We start from the raw sequence: 14,504 nt of genomic DNA, 5'->3' as shown, positions 1-14,504 counted from the left end.
GGTACACACTTGTAATGGTAGGTAGCAGTTCTATTAGCACATTGTAAGACCTATGTGACATTTCTTTCATCAATATTCCTTAAATCAATTCCATTCTTCTCTTAGGGGTTATATCAGTTAATTTTACTTTGTAGATCCAAGATTTGTCTGTTCAGAAAATCCTCTCTTCCTTGTAAAATCTGATTACATCGGAAGCTTAAAAATAAATAATGCCATGTTTTTTGTAAAGTGCTTTGTTACCTCGGGAGGATATTTTAGCACCTCACTCTTAGAGGCAATTTTGAAGCAGACTTTTGCTGTACTGATTATGATTAGTCAAAACAAGTGAAGGGATTTAGATTTGGTAAGAAAATCAGAAACTTTATTTATATTTAATACTTTGAAAATTTGAATCATTAGCATAGAAAGGCATTGGGTAGCTTAGTTTTAACTTAAATCCTATTCTGTTGCTTTCTAAAACTTCTTAAATTGCTATCCTTTAATACTGAACTTTTAAATAGCTTTTTTGGTAGCTCTACATATTGTGATTATTATAATAATAATTTGGAGCAGGAGTGACTGAAAAAAATATAAATCTATATTCAGAGGTATTTGAGGTATGGGAAACAAATCTTCCATGTTTAGATTGAGGTTTTTCAGTCTTAACTAGTGAAAAGTGTGGATATCATAATTTTTGATATCAGTTATTTGTTTTAGAAAGGGCTAATGTTAGAGTTAAATAGGTCAATACAAATAGTAAAAATAGTTTGAAATTGTGCCTAAGGATTCTTTTCTGACACACTTTATCCTAGAAGAGTGTACGTGATAATGTGAAAATATGACATACAGTGAGAAAAGTGGCCTCGCAGGTAGGTAATGGGAGTTTTCATTCAGAAGTTTTTAAGGTAGATTAGATGAAAGACCAGAAGGTAAAATAATTTTGTACTGTTAACGAGTGATGTTGGCTCTGCTAAACAACTAGATCTCAACCCTTATTGCCTATGAGATCTACCCAGGGAGGCCAATTTTACCTTCTCTTGGAGTTGTTGGGGACTGAAACATTTGTTTTCATAGTAACTTATTCTATAGGTGAGCCTCCTGTACAGAAGGATTTAAGTAAGGTCATTTGAGGTAGAACTTGTATCTTCTGCTTGGACTGTAGTGTTCATAAATACATATATGACTTGGTCTTCTGGCAAGTGATCCTTATGTTTCTGAATAAATCATGGCATATTAATAATTTATTTTTATTTCTTTTCTATGCATAAAATTGTATTATTTTTGTTTTCTGCAGAAATACGAATCCTGAGACTGAATCTCTAAAGGGCCTGTACAACATAATAGATGTTGGTGGAAGCCTTTAGTAAGTTTTATTCAATTTACATGTTTAATCTGTTTTTAATTTTAAATATGACTTGGAAATTTTGAGTGAGTCAGAATTGTAAAAACATAGAGGGATTTAGTGAAGCTCAAAGCAGCACAAAAATATAAAACCAACATGGTTAGATGTGTGTAAAGTTTGTTCTTTAAATTTAGCTTATTCTAACCTATTCTACTTCCTTCACTTAAACTGAGGCAAAAGTTTTGATGCAGCACAACACAGATTTGAACATGTTTCTAACACCACTTTAGATTTGAGTGTTGGCAAATTCCCCCATATTTTTATATATAAGGCTTTATTGGAACATAGCTGTTAGGCTTTTACACATTGTCTGTGTCTGCTTTCTCACTCCAGCTGCAGAGTTGAGAATAGTTGTAGCTAATGGCCACGAACCCTAAAATGTCTACTGTCTTGTTCTGCGAGGAAAGCTTGCCTACTCTTGTTCTAGATCCTTCTCTACTGTTAATTTATGTAGAACTTGGAAGTTTTGGGGTTCTCTTTTGGTCTTAGCCAAAAGGCTGAGGAGTGATTGGGGACGGTTCTCTTTTGGGAAGAGAATATACTTTTTAATGGATTTCAGTGTAGTAATTCTAATACATAATTCTGAACTTCCCTTAAACTTGAAAGCCCAACAAAAATTTCTTCTCATAGTGAAGTTAATGCTTTGATATTAGAAGATTTGGTTACAATTACTGTGGGAAGAGTTAGTGTTAAGGCTGTATACAGGAATTTGGATGAATTCTAAAAAGGATTTATTGTTGACAGATAATTTTAGGTATGATTACAGACTAGCAGTTTCTTATGCATACTTATTTTGGATCATATTTGGGGATGTTAGGTGATAGATGACAGTTTTTCTTCTAATTACTACTTCAATTTCCACTGTATAAATGGCTGTTAAGGCCCGCAAAATAGTAAAGGGGTGTGTGTGTGTGTGTCTTGATTTTTGATGTGGGGTGGTGAGGGCAGAAATGAAAGCTTTCCTAATGTAGTATAATTATTGACCTTGTCTTAACATATTTTAAAGAGGTTAATTGCCTGGCAAATAGTGGGAGCTCAGTAAATTCTTGTTGATATATTACCTATACTTTCTATTAAACATCAACTGTTGTTTTGGGTCTAACAAAAAAACATAAGTTTTAATACTTTTAAATATTAATTTTTCAGTGTGCCTGAAAGCTAAAACTTCAATTCAGTAAAAATTAAAACTGACTAGAAACTACAACTTTTAATCTCTTCAGGAGATATAGTCAAGTTTTACACTAAGAGGGGCAATGGAAAGAATTGATTTAATAAGATGACTCAGTTCCGGTAATTAACAGTTGACTGGTCTTTCTTAGATCATTCTGTAGTTAGTGTTTATGCCCCCTTTATTTTTTAAAATTTTTAAAAATATTTTAGTTTATTAATATTAGAGGGAGAGAGAAACAGAAATCTCGATTTGTTGTTCCACTTAGTTATGCATTCATTGCTTGATTCTTGTATGTGCCCTGACTGGGGATCCAACTGGCAGGATAATGCTCTGACCAACTGAGCTACTGGCCAGGGCTATGCCCACTTTTTTAGGACCCAGACTTTTTAATACATTGTGATTTGTACAGAATTTGAATGCTTTTTGTGTAATAAGACAACAGATTTGAATTTTCTATTAAATGTTTTTAAATTAAAGATCATTACAAAGAATAGTGAAATCAAGTCATAACCACCAAGAACATTAATTACATGATTGGGAAGGGTCAATTTCTGCTGCAGATTTTAATTTTATACCCATCCCTTTGGTTTGCATGGGGAATAAGTGTACCAGTTTCAAGATAATTTAATAAATTGTGGCAATATTAGAGCCCCCTGTTTTTAAAATTAAGAATCATTAATCACTTCTTTGTTTTTGGATTTCTCCCTGTCCCCCACTTTTTTTTTTTTTTTTTGCTATTAGAAAATAGCAGGGTTTGTTGGGAAGTAGAGTTAGTAAGGAGACTGCTTCTTTTGGGGAGCACCAAACTATTAAACCCAGTCTAGTAGAACCACTTGCTTGCATTTCAGCTTTTTTATTTTGCAGTGTCTCAGTGTTTTTGGAACAAGTTTACCGAATTAGAATTGAAAGAGTAGACCTCCTTGCTCAATTTTATGTTAATTTCTGAATGTATAATATTTGGGGATTTTAAGAGGTAGCAGTTACTGCCTACCTTCTTACCATACTAGCTTTTACCTTTGCTGTGGGATTTACCTTAGAACAACAATTTCCCCAAAAAGAAAGCATAAACTAGTGAACATCATAGTGGAAAAAGTGTAATTTTCCATAGTAATGAGTTTTGAACCTTAGCTTGAATGTGAAATACATGAAAGCTCTTAGTCTGTCTGATGAAGGGATTCTAGATTGAACCATCATCTCTTCAGTACGTGTGCAGCAATGCAGGAGTTCCTGGTGAGAGATGGAGTAGTAGGCCTTTGATACCTAAAACCCTACTCAGTTTTTTTTGTACTGATGTTATTTTAGTGCAAGACTGCTCTTTAAAGCAGAAAGTGTTTTATCTTTAAATAATGGACTTCCACAATCCTATGGATTCTTCCGAGGTTTCCTAACTATGAGAATATAAATTATTTGATTTAGTAAGGTGAGTTTGTAGGCTCCCAAGTACTGTGGTTATTGTGGTATATCAAAGTAATAGCTAACATTGAGGTCTTTCTATATGCCAGGTAATGTAAATGCTATAGATGTACTATCTCATTTAAGCCTCACTACTGCCACACGAGGTAGGTACTGCTATTTCTGTTTCACAGATGAAGAACTGGACTTTGTTAACAAGAATATTTCTAGGCTCACAGGACTCGTGCCTGCTTTCTTTTTAATTTTTTTTAACATAACTTTGCTTATTAGAAATTTTAGTTTTTTTAAGAACTTGGAATTCCACAAAAATAAATGACTTACTCCTAAATTTCTCACCCCTTGGTGCTTTGGTGATTGACTGAGCACTTTTACTTAACAAGATTATCACTTTTGGCTTTTGATTGGCCTTACAGGAGTGCTTATTGATAGTGGTTTTTAATGTCAGAGACTGTATGCTTTTTCTCCGAGCATCCTTTATTTTGTCATTCTCCCCATCCCCTTTTTAACCATCTTAAATATATGTGATAGCATGGCCTAATCTCTATTTTTATCACTCACACTGGTGATTTTATTGAGTGATTCTGGAATGATGTCAATGTCATTAGGTATTTTTAAAAATTATTTTTTAAATAATGGATTTTCAATGGAAATTTCATATGAAGTCCTAGATAGATTTCACCTCTTGATATAGAGCATTGATTCATCATTTCATGTCCTAAATTGAATAAATTGCACCTATATCCATTGAAATGGTTGTAACTTGATATCAATGCTTTAGTTTTATTGTTTATCATAATATTTACATCCCCAACTTCATTTAGAGCTTGATTTTACATCAAACAGTAAAGATTGGGGAAAAATTGTTTTATAATTAACTATGCAAGAGGAATGATGGTATTTCTATTTTTACAGTTCTATATAGGAGTGTATATCCCTTAATTTAAAGTAATAATTCAAATGGAAGATATTTTACAAATGTGGGGGACAAATGAGTTACTTAGTTCTCCTTTTAGGCTGGAGAGAAATCGGCAAAATATATTATGGAGAAATATCTTTTGTTTATTACTGATGTCATGACACTAATTTCTAGTCATTTTTTAATATGGTTGGTAGTGTTTCTTGTTTAACCAAATAGTTTATTAAGTAGATTTTTATTGTACACAATAGACAACAAATTCAAATTAAAGTTTAGGGATAGAGACAAGGTATTAACTACCTCATGAGCAAAAGTGCCCTTATATTCAATAAACTCTTAGGCAGGTCACCTAGACTTTATAAATATAGTTTGAGAGCTACAAAATTTATAGAGAAGACCAAGGCTAAAACTTAGTTTTGCAATTATGTTGATCCTGATGAATCAGGATTATTTATTTAATGGTAAAATCTCCTGGCTTCCCACTTACCCCAATTTGGAATGTTGTCACTGGGAATATTTTATTTGTATTTAACTTGAACTATGATAGCATTTTATGGCAAATTATCAATAAGCCAGGCTGATATTTTGCCTTTTCTATCATTTTTTTCCCTAGTGGTGCCATATTTCATGCATTCTCAGATATGCAGCTAAAGAGTTTGGCATCTTTATTGTCTATTTGCATTACCTAAACAAAATTAATTAACATCTGTTGGACTGGAAAATTATGCTATGATCCACAGCTTTGGTTTTTCTTATCCCTTAAGATTCTTTTACATAATTAGTTTTATTTGAAGAAGCTTGGAAAGTTTCTGCATTGAGATTTAAAATTCATAGTGTTGCGGTAATTTAGCTTTCCAGGATTTTTACATTTGAATTTTTGTCTTCTCACACACAGTATAACAATATTACACTTAACTAGTGAAAATTTATCTTTCTACTGCTGCTTTGTTATGGTTACTTACGTATCTGGGATAGTAAAAGAACTTTGTTAACTTGTGTACAGTCTGAGTCTCTGATTGACAAGTTAAGTGTGAAGTACGTAGAACTTTAAAAGAGTTTCATGGTTTAAAGCTGTTAAAAAATTAAAGTGTTGTGTATGATAAGAGTATCTTCAAGGTGGGTGGATGTTCTCTGTTCTAAGGAATAAGATTATTGGTATTCCAACAGCATTTTTTTCTTTTAATGTTTTCATCAAGCCACCCTATCAACTTGAAGAGTCTCAAATGGACCCTACCACTGAGAAATCAAGATGGCAGTCCACTATGGGGAATAGAGGAAAATGGATTAATACAAGAGTGCTGTGATAATATACAACCAAGACAGGGTTCTTTTAACATGGATTGCATGAAATGAATGAAGACAATAGATTTCTTACCCAACACAAATGGACAGTGGATTTGACTTTCTAAAGACTTTTTGTATCATTAACACAAGTCCATTTTTGACATTTGGAATTGAATGATGGCATGTTTTCGTATGCCTGGAATTTTTTTCATTTTGATTTGTATGAATATGAACTTGTGGAATGTTAACTTTAATAAAATTTCTAACACTTTGAAATTTCTCAGTTTGGGCTTTTTTTTTTGAGCTGAAGTTTCATTAAATTAAATGTTCAGTTATTGCCGTAAATAACTCTTTGGCCTTTACAGTTGCCCAGCAGTAAAGTGTATTGAATAAAACTGGTAAAAATGGCAATGGTGTGCTGCAAAATATTTTACTTGGTTGATTAAAATTTTTCTCCACAAACTTGTGGAAATTTATTTGTGCTTTTAAGAGGTGGTCATTTGGTTGAAATGCTGTTCTATGCTTTCTTAAAACGTCTTGCAAAATAACAACCAACCAATGGGTAATAATAGAGTCTTTAACTTGCCACATGATTGTACTGAACTTTTAAAACAAAAATGCATTTTGCCTCAAAATTCAGGATGAGTGGTACAGAGTTTTTCTGAGTTATTTTGTGTTGATGAAAAGATCTTTTTTACCTCTGCTCCTTAATATTGTTAATAAAACATCTTGGAATAGAATATTCATCTGAACATTTAAACTGTTGCCTCATTTTGTCTTTAGTTAATGTTAGGGGAAGAAGTGTTGGCTTTATTAGGGAAGTGTCCTTTAGTATATTCATAAAAGGCCTTGAAATTTTGGTAGCAATATTGTCTATAATATACTTCATGTAAGTATAAAATAGTTATATTCTGAATTTTTCTTATTCTGTACCTTTAGAAATTTAAAATAAATCACATCATGCCACAGGTTACTTATATTTGATTTCCAGGTGAATACCGGCATTGTATTTATTGATAATCAATTGATAGCAGTTTATAAAGGTGTAGTAGACTTTATTTTGCTAGACCAAATGAATTGTTGATAATATTTTCTCATTATACAAGAATAGCCCAGCTTGATTTTTTTGTTCTTGGTGAGAAATAGTTATTTATACTGTGATTTGTGATTAATGCCAAATACTATAGCTCACACATCCATTATCAGTATATATTCTCATTGGTTTGAAGTAGTTGGTTTGTATATGTAAAAAGTGGAATTCTGGATTTTGATTTTGGTACAAAAATTGTCTTTTGTAGAAAGTAAGTATGGAATTGCAATTGGCTTTTACATTTACCTAGATGCAACTTGTTGCTTTTGCAGTGTATAAATGGAAAATGTATATCCTCGGTGAGGAAAGGACGTTGTTCTGGAAGATTATAATGTTGAGCAGGGAATGTTTTTTGGATGTGTGAATGTTTTCTTGGGTGCTTTCTGGGAGAAAAAGTGTTGAATAATTGTTTTTTGGCTTTAGTATTAATTTTGTTTCCATAGATCTTAGTGTTTTCATATGTAGGAGAATTTGCCCTGTGACATTACTTTGATAACTATGCTGACAGATGTGACTGTTATTAACCATTGTTTAAATGTGTACATACATAGAAACTGATTTGAAATACAAGGGAAGATTTGGGGATATATACGTTGTGTTGGTTTTGGAGGTGGAGTTTGTTGGGTTTGCTATTGGAAGGTGACTATGGTAGTTCCATATTCTTTAGTTTAATAACTGTTTGCCTGAATCATTGTGGGAAGTAAATATATTTTGACTATGAGTTTTTTGGGGGAGGGGAATTTGCAAGGTTATGTAACTGGTTAAAGAATTTTGTTAAAGTATGAAGAAAAATTGAGATGCTAGAATAAAAACTAGTTAATTTTTGCTCTAATGCAACTGAACACTAGGGAGGCGCTCTTGAGTTGTACCCCTTTCTTCCAGTTGGGATGGAAAATTCCCCCTAAAATTTTGTCTTTAGATAACTTCATAAAGAAGGCAAAAGTTGAAATTAACTTATGAAATTAAGATTTTGCTTTTATTTAGAAACCATTTTACCCAGGGGGGGTTGTTAATTTTTTAAAAAAATTAGTATTAAAATGAGCTTAAAATTCTCTTAAGAATTATCCCCTATTCAAAATGGCTTTATAAAACAGCACTTCCTGTCCAGAAAGGAAGTTATTTTAGCTCAAGGACTGAAATATTTAGCAGATCTTTAGACAAAAGGAACAAATTACATTTCTCTCTGGCTTAAAAAGGGTGCTTGAGCCAGAGGGGGTTAAGAAACCCTCCCCCCTCCCTCTGATGGGGTGGTCTGGAGGGGCAGAGAGATGTGGGGTGGGGGGTCCTCAGGCTCCCTGGGATGAAAGATTTTTTTTTTTTTTTTTTTGGTGGAGATGAAGGGGTGGGTCTATGGTACATCACCTGAGTTGTGGGGTAAATGTAGAGAGTGTCAATCAAAGGCAGAGCTCTCAGAGCTGGGAAGGAGGCTCTAGATGGCGGCTGTGCCTTAGAGAGAGCGCGCTCTGCTCCCTGCCTTCGCCTCACTTTACGCAACTTTCCCTAACTTTCGGGCAGCCTCAGGGGGCCCCCGCAGCCCCCTGCCTTTCCTAGTGGCTTATTGGGGTCGATTCGAACCTTTTTTAGGGAGAAAAGCAGCTTTTAGGAGCTTTCTTTTCGTGCCTTGTTGGAAAGAAGCAGCCGTACTGAGAGCCCAGGTCGTTGTTTTTTCCAGCTTAGAAGCCATGGCGCACCTCCATTTTTGTGCGCTCTCCTAATGAGGTTTTTTTCCTTCGTGCCCGTTTTAGTATTAATTGTTGCTTTATTTTTTTGAACAGTTAACATATTTGAGGGCTATTTTATTTATTTTTCGTCTTTTAGCGGAGAATTTCTTTTTTATTTTTAATTATTTGGGATCTGATATTTTTCTACTACTAGATAGGACTCTTGCTTTGGACCTACTACATGGATCAGGTAAGTTCGTGATCATTAGTGATTATTTTAAAGATTTATATGTTAAAGTTTGCTTTATTTTTTGTAAATATGAGAAATTCCTGTATGACGCAATAAGATACAGAGATTGTTATTTGTATCCACTGTGTTACTTTGAGAAACTTTCCTTATTGATAGAGATGATTGCCCCTGTTCGGTTTATCCCCCTTTTTTTTAAAGGTAAAAATATTTTGTTTTTTGGTGCTTACCGCTGTTGTATTATAACAATATCGTTACGTGGTCAGGACTTTGTTCCTGATAATGAAACCATAGATAGAAGCTGGGACCTTACCTTTCTTTCAACTTTTGACAGTAAATACCTGGGCACAGGACTTCAAAGCAAACACAGATTCCCCCTCCCCCTTAATATTTAAGAATTAAAAGATGATGAGAAATAAGGACAAAAGCCAAGAGGAGGACAGTTCGCCACACAGCAATGCATCGAGGTATGAGCTATCAACTTTGTTCCTTTTTTCTTTTTTGGGGGGAAACCTCAGCTTACATTGTTTACCTTGACAGACAAGGATAGCTGTCTGTGTTATTTTAAGTATTTTACTAATTTGGACTCGTTTTTTAAAGCGTGACCTTGAGACTGCTAATATGCCACACCCTAATTTTTTGGTAGCAATTTATGAAAGTTGAGTTGACTTAAGGCCTCTTACAGCAGTCTAAAGGTAAGGTACCTTTATTCAAGGGGGCCTTTTTTGCAAACTACAGTTTTTCGGTTAATAAACTTCAGGTTTTAGGTTTTTGTGCTGTAGAAAAATGACCTTGTCGGTTTAGCCATTGCTGCATTGCACCATTTTACATACAAGGCAAATTTTTTCTTTGAAGAAACTAGGATTCCCAAACTTGTAACTGAAGGCCATAGAGGAGCCTTGTGGTAGTAAATTATAGTAAATAGACATTTGAGAAAGTTATATGAATGAAAAAATGTACATTTTAAAATGAAATTGCAAAAGGAACCCTTTGACTGATGCCTCTCAGTTTATATTTTTACTTGATTCTATATTTCTTTTGCTCCCTTTGACATTTTAAGAAATTTTGTATGATTTATCAACATTTAAGCAGTGGTTACAGTTCCTGCATTTATGAAATTAAATCTGTGATCCCAGAAATCCTGGAGTACTCCTAATATACGTCTGCTTTGTGTTTGTTACTGTGATTAAAATTGTGTATTTTATATTTAAAATATTTTAAGGTTTACATTTGTATGCTCATATTCAGACAGTGTTTTCTGGTTGGTACATGAAGTGTAGTATATTATCCTGGCGCTTCAGTTGTAGCTGCTTTACATTTATTGATTTATTTCAACAGTGCCTTTTAGAATGCTTTATCTTCTGAAGCTTACAAATGTACTGTTAAAATCATGATTTGTTTCATTTGTTGGAGTATATATTAGTGACTAAGGAATAAAGCCTCAGATGTTTGTATGGTCTGTATGTTAATTTTTTTAAGTATATGAATGCTTTTCTTGTGTTCTTATAAATTGTCATGGCATGAATTTTAGACCATGAGTTAACAAGAATGTGATTATATTTTTTCTTCCCACTTTTGCTTTTTTATAATTTCATATAAGTAACAGTTTACTGTAGGTTAGTGAATATGAAAGTTTTTAACGTGGTTTATTACAAATGTTGAATTTTATCTCTTCCATTACACTTCAAATAGCTGACCCTTTTTATCAAAAATACCTTTCCACATTCTTTTGCAAATTGAGTTGTCACATAGTTTGGTGCTGTCTTTTGAACTCTGATGCCCTTGTAATTAATTACCCAGGTTAGATTTAGGACAGAACTTATCTACTCCTTATCGTAAACTGATTTTTCTGAGAAGTCAGTGATTTGAAGAAATCAGAATCCCCACAGGTGTTTGACAGATTACTAAAGACACAGTACCTAAAACTGTTAATCCCTTGAGTGTGTTTTGCATAGTCTCAACTGGGTTTTGGTTTTCTTATGCAAGGGTTGTGGTTAACGTGGATCAAATTCTGTTTTCTAATTAAAAAGAGAAAGCAGTGTTGCTATTTTAATAATTTCTTTCACCTGGAAAACGACTCTGAGGCTGTCATATATTTACCTAGTGGCATGGGGGTTACATCTTAACGAGAAGCACACAATGTGTTTTGTCCAGTATATTTTGATTCCTGTCCCTGACGAGTGTCCAAAAATATTTGGGAGATTCCTTGAAGAGACCTTAAAGTTTTAAATTTACTTGAATTGTGGTTACCCTAAATTGAATACCTTAACACATGTACATAATTATGACATCACTTCCTTTTAAACTTGTAAAGCTAAAGGATATTATTGGTGTTTTATTGTAGTACATTGTTGTTTTTAGTGAGCTAAAATAAAGGAGACTGTCTCTAACTAGTACTTTGTGCCTTAATCCATCAGAATTTCCCCGTTAAGGACCTGTTTCTAGGTCACGAAGTCTGTAGTATTCAGGGAGTACTACAAAAACCACTTTTGCACTAGACGAAGGGAGAAGTTTGCAGGTCAAGTAAACTTTGGCCTGAACTACTTTAGGAGCTGAAGGGATTGAGTGCAAGTTTCTTCTTTTTGGAGAAAATTCATTACTTAGCAATGACTATGTAAATTATTCCTGTATTCTGTTGAAGTAAATATTTAGGTACAATGTTATATTTTGTGTAGCATGGCTTTTGAAGAGTGAAAGTTAACTTTCAAAATTAGGGTTTTAAAACAGTTGATACCTGTAACGTTTCTAAACATGTAAAACAAAGTTTCAGTGATGGGCCTCTACAGAAATGTATACGACACACTTATCTAAGTAATTGACATTTTGAGGTGGCTTAAGTAGTATCGCATAGGAGAAGCAGGAGAGAAGGAACCAGAATGGAAGTGTGTGTGCACACAAAGACTTCTGTGTTCTAGGACTCCTCCGCCTTTGCAATTTATCTTAGGAACTGAAGCCGTGCATTAAATTTACCTCCAAATTGCCTCTGAACCAGATTTATTTTGGTAACCTGTGGTACGGTGACATTCAGCTTTTAGCAGTTATTCTAAAACCCTGGGGTGTCTGGAAATGGTAAATGCAGTTGCTTTTGTGGACTGTAAAAGTCAGTTTTTTTTTTTTTAAGTGGCAGCCATTTTATGAGACTGTTAATTCTTACGGATCGGGAGTTTTCACAAGACTGAAAATAAAACGACTTGAAACCTGAAATACCAAAACCTCTTTTTCTCCCACCTCTCCTTTTTTTGGTCCTCTGGTGCTAAAATAAAGGCCATCTCGGTACTTAGCCCTGGCAGCAGTTCTGCGAGCCCCTGGCATCTTGGTGCAGGTCCAGCTCAGTCACAAAATGGCTGTTCCTTTGTGCCGCAGCGCTGACAGACATACTGCATTGCACTGTGTACTCGCCAAACAGCAGGAAGTTGCCGTGCCGAGTTCAAAGGCCGGCCGGCGCCGGCGCCGAAAGCTGATTGGCTGAGCGCACGCTTGGTAACAGCAGGTCAACAGCGTCGGCCCCGCCTCCTGACGTCAGGCGTCTCGCCGCCGGCGCGAGCGAACGCGGTGACGTGCTGCGCGCGCAGCCCAGGTGCTTCCTCTTCAGCCCCGCGAGCCGCAGCTGGAAGGGGAGCGGAAAGGAAAGGGATTTTTAGTTCGGACTTTCGGGGTCGGCGTGGGGCGTTTACTTCTCTGAATGATTTCGCTGCTGGCTGATCTTTCCACCCTTTCAGGCCGTCTACATCCTGCAGCACGTATTCCCTTACTTTTCCTGAGAATGGTTTTCCTGTCTTAGAAATATCTTCTACTATGGGAGAAAGTAAAAGGCGCTAGTAGGAAACCTTCAGATCGAAAAACTGCCCGTTTTTACATTTTTCGCTTTGTTTTCTGGTATCCTGGCGGCCCCTCACGTTTTTTTTTAAATGTTCAATGAGATTAGTGAGTTTAATTTTATTACTATCGACCAAAACTGTTTCACTGTCAGAGGAGACATTTTTTATTGAAATCAAAACCTTTTAGCAGGTGTTAGAGCTGTTTTAATACATGGCTCATAAAAAAAGGGACGATTATTTCAGTTTGTCCCCGTGTACTTTTACTTGGTACCATACGTTTTCTGAATTGGCATTTGATGGAGAAAAGTTCAGGTCAGTATGTGCATAGTGGTTTATTTCTAAGATTAACAACGGGATAGTAAAATAGAGCTTAAAGTTTTTCACTTTAATATCCTAATATTAGGTTAACTTAAAAAAATAGAATATAGCCTTAGGCACTCATTAATATGCAAACAGATGTTAGAAAAACAACCCTTAAAGGTTTAATAGCATGTGCAAAAGAAAAGTGACTTCCAAAACTTAGCTGATAGTAGAATCACTTGGCAAAGTGTTGGAAAATGTCTCAGAATCTGCATTCTGGACATTTTAATTCAGTCCCAATAAACTTGTGAAAATAACTATGGTGATTCTCGTGCCCTGCCTTGTTTGGAAACCCTTGCAAGGATTTCTGGTTAAAAAAAAAAATGGCATTATATAGGCACAATTAATTAATTTAGGCATGAAGGCAAAGCTGTATTAATGTTTTTTCTGTTGTACCGGACCAGAGGTGGTTTTGTAAGTCATTGAGTACTTTTAGCACTTAACAGGAGTGAAGTATCATGTAGTTGGCCGTAGGTCAGACATTTTTTGAATAAAATATCTTACTTCAAAAGAGATGTGGCCCTTCTAATGTCGCTTTATAAAAGGTAAAATTCATTATAGTTTTGTAAGTTGTCTTAGTCTTGGTACTTTAGGAAGAATTCCTTGGATACTTTATGGAAACTTCAGGTGAAACTGGGTTTTCATTTTGTTTTATAAAAAGACTTGATCATCAAAGGTTCTGCAAGTGATTTTTAAAAATAGATTTTATTTTTAGAGTGAGGGAGGGAGAAATGGAGAGAAACATTGATGTGCAAGAAAAACATGGATTGGTTGCCTCCGGCACACCCCCCAACCGAGGACCTGGCCTGCAACCCAGGGGTGTTCCCTTACTGGGAATCCATCGGCCAACCTTTCCGTTTGCAGAAGGACACCCCAATTCACTGAGCTACATCAGTCAGGGCTGCAAGTGATTTTTTAAATGTGTCAAATGTAGCACTTAACAGCCTTAGAGACAAATACTGTAGAACTTGATCATAATTGGCGTTTATTTTTAGATAGAGGGGAAGGGAGGGAGATGGAGATGAAGAGGTCGGTTGCCTCTCTTAAGTGCCCCAGTTAGGGACTGGGCCCGCCTGCAACCCAGGCATGTGCCCTGAGTTGAACCTGCGACCTTTAGCTTTGAGGGATGACACCCAACCAACTGAACCACACTTCCCTGGTCA

The 14,504-nt window shown here is 35.2% G+C and overlaps 1 protein-coding gene across 10 annotated transcripts in view; it reads left to right on the top strand.

Moving 5' to 3' along the window:
• Nucleotides 1-14,504, top strand: part of CHD2 (chromodomain helicase DNA binding protein 2) — a 103,689-nt gene that overhangs the window by 6,997 nt on the left and 82,188 nt on the right. For 6 of the 10 annotated variants that reach the window (XM_053912802.2, XM_053912803.2, XM_053912804.2 and 3 more), the window contains 3 exons: nt 1,274-1,342; nt 6,078-9,166; nt 9,498-9,630. In XM_053912802.2, the coding sequence (XP_053768777.1) occupies nt 9,569-9,630 (62 nt within the window). In that variant the 5' untranslated portion in view covers nt 1,274-1,342; nt 6,078-9,166; nt 9,498-9,568. The other 4 variants (XM_053912808.2, XM_024561662.3, XM_024561661.4 and 1 more) reach the window with 1 other exon arrangement.

The sequence above is a fragment of the Desmodus rotundus genome, chromosome 10, assembly GCF_022682495.2.
Source record: "Desmodus rotundus isolate HL8 chromosome 10, HLdesRot8A.1, whole genome shotgun sequence".
NCBI lineage: Eukaryota > Metazoa > Chordata > Mammalia > Chiroptera > Phyllostomidae > Desmodus > Desmodus rotundus.
Note: the sequence above shows the minus strand (reverse complement) of the source record. Positions and strands in the feature narration are given on the sequence as shown.